The 1,179-nt window shown below is 34.4% G+C and overlaps 1 protein-coding gene across 1 annotated transcript in view; it reads right to left on the bottom strand.

Annotated features, from left to right (window-relative positions):
- Window positions 1–1,179, bottom strand: part of PPP1R9A (protein phosphatase 1, regulatory subunit 9A) — a 328,117-nt gene that overhangs the window by 106,265 nt on the left and 220,673 nt on the right. The window contains exon 6 of the mRNA XM_012647532.1: window positions 395–530. Within this exon, the coding sequence (XP_012502986.1) occupies window positions 395–530 (136 nt within the window). The remainder of the gene's footprint in view (window positions 1–394; window positions 531–1,179) is intronic.

The following is a 1,179-nucleotide window of genomic DNA, read 5'->3' as shown; positions in this document are numbered from 1 at the left end:
AAAAGCATCACATACTTATTGTAGAACATTTGGAAAAGATTGAAAAAATATAAAGCAGAGAGAGAAAATCACCTAATCCCAGCAATGAAGATAGCCATTATTCACATTTTGTTATTTTTATCCTTTTTTGTTTCTACAAATGTCTTTATAATAGTGTGGTAAAAGATAAGACTTGTGCCCAGTCTCCTTACTGTAAATAGGATACCTGATTTGATTTGTAAGTTAATATCAGATACAAGTAGTATTTCTTTTTTGGAAGGTTGAATACTTTAGTTCCATGTAGACATGTCTTCCTTAAGAAACTGCAAAAACCCCGTCACACTGGTAAGTGGTAGAGAGAGAGTTTTACAAAGTAGGAAACGTAGGAAAAAGAATGTTTGCAAGTTCCACTTACCTCATCGTCATCAGCATCATACTGGGTGTAATGGCGCTCCGCAAGATCTCTCTGGCGCCGCTCCTGTTCCAGAGTCTGGCTTATCAACTGGGCGACCTCGCTCACTTCTCCTGGCTTTTCTCGCCCAATAAGGAATCTGTGGAAAGGTTAACAGAGATTAATAAAGTTAAGACTTACTAACAAAAAGGAGCGCTAAGGAAAGTAACCAAGTTTAATATCTCAGCAGGGTCCATCAAGCCTCAAAACAGTAGTATCACTATGGACTTCACATGGTTTGCCTGGGTGGGAAAAAAGGTTAGCTGAGCAATTAAAGTGATTTTTACAGACAAAGTTCGTGAAGAAAAAGAAAGGGACAGAAAATAAAAGATCATAAAAAATTATCACTTTGAGAGAAGACATAACAGATATAATCCATTCTGCAGTACTTTACACTTTTCTTTTTTTTTCTTTCTTTTTTCTTTTTTTCTTTTTTTTTTTCTTTACACTTTTCTGATGCTTTATAAGATGGGAACAAATTCATAATGTCCTGTACCATTGAACTTAAGGCACATTTCCATAATGATATCTTCTTTATAATACAAAAATTGCTTAAAAAACATTTTGAGGTACAGCATAATGAAGTTAAACGTGTAACTCTGGAGATAAGAGAAAGAAGGAGAAGCAGGTAGAATCTTTTATTTTGTTTTTAAAATGAAAATCTAAAATAACAACAGGTGGTCAATTCATTCACTTCTTCTTTTGGGAAAAAGGGTAATATGAGGAAGGGTGTGGTTCAAGAAATAAAG

Source organism: Propithecus coquereli, unplaced genomic scaffold, assembly GCF_000956105.1.
Source record: "Propithecus coquereli isolate 6110/MARCELLA unplaced genomic scaffold, Pcoq_1.0 Scaffold108, whole genome shotgun sequence".
NCBI lineage: Eukaryota > Metazoa > Chordata > Mammalia > Primates > Indriidae > Propithecus > Propithecus coquereli.
Note: the sequence above shows the minus strand (reverse complement) of the source record. Positions and strands in the feature narration are given on the sequence as shown.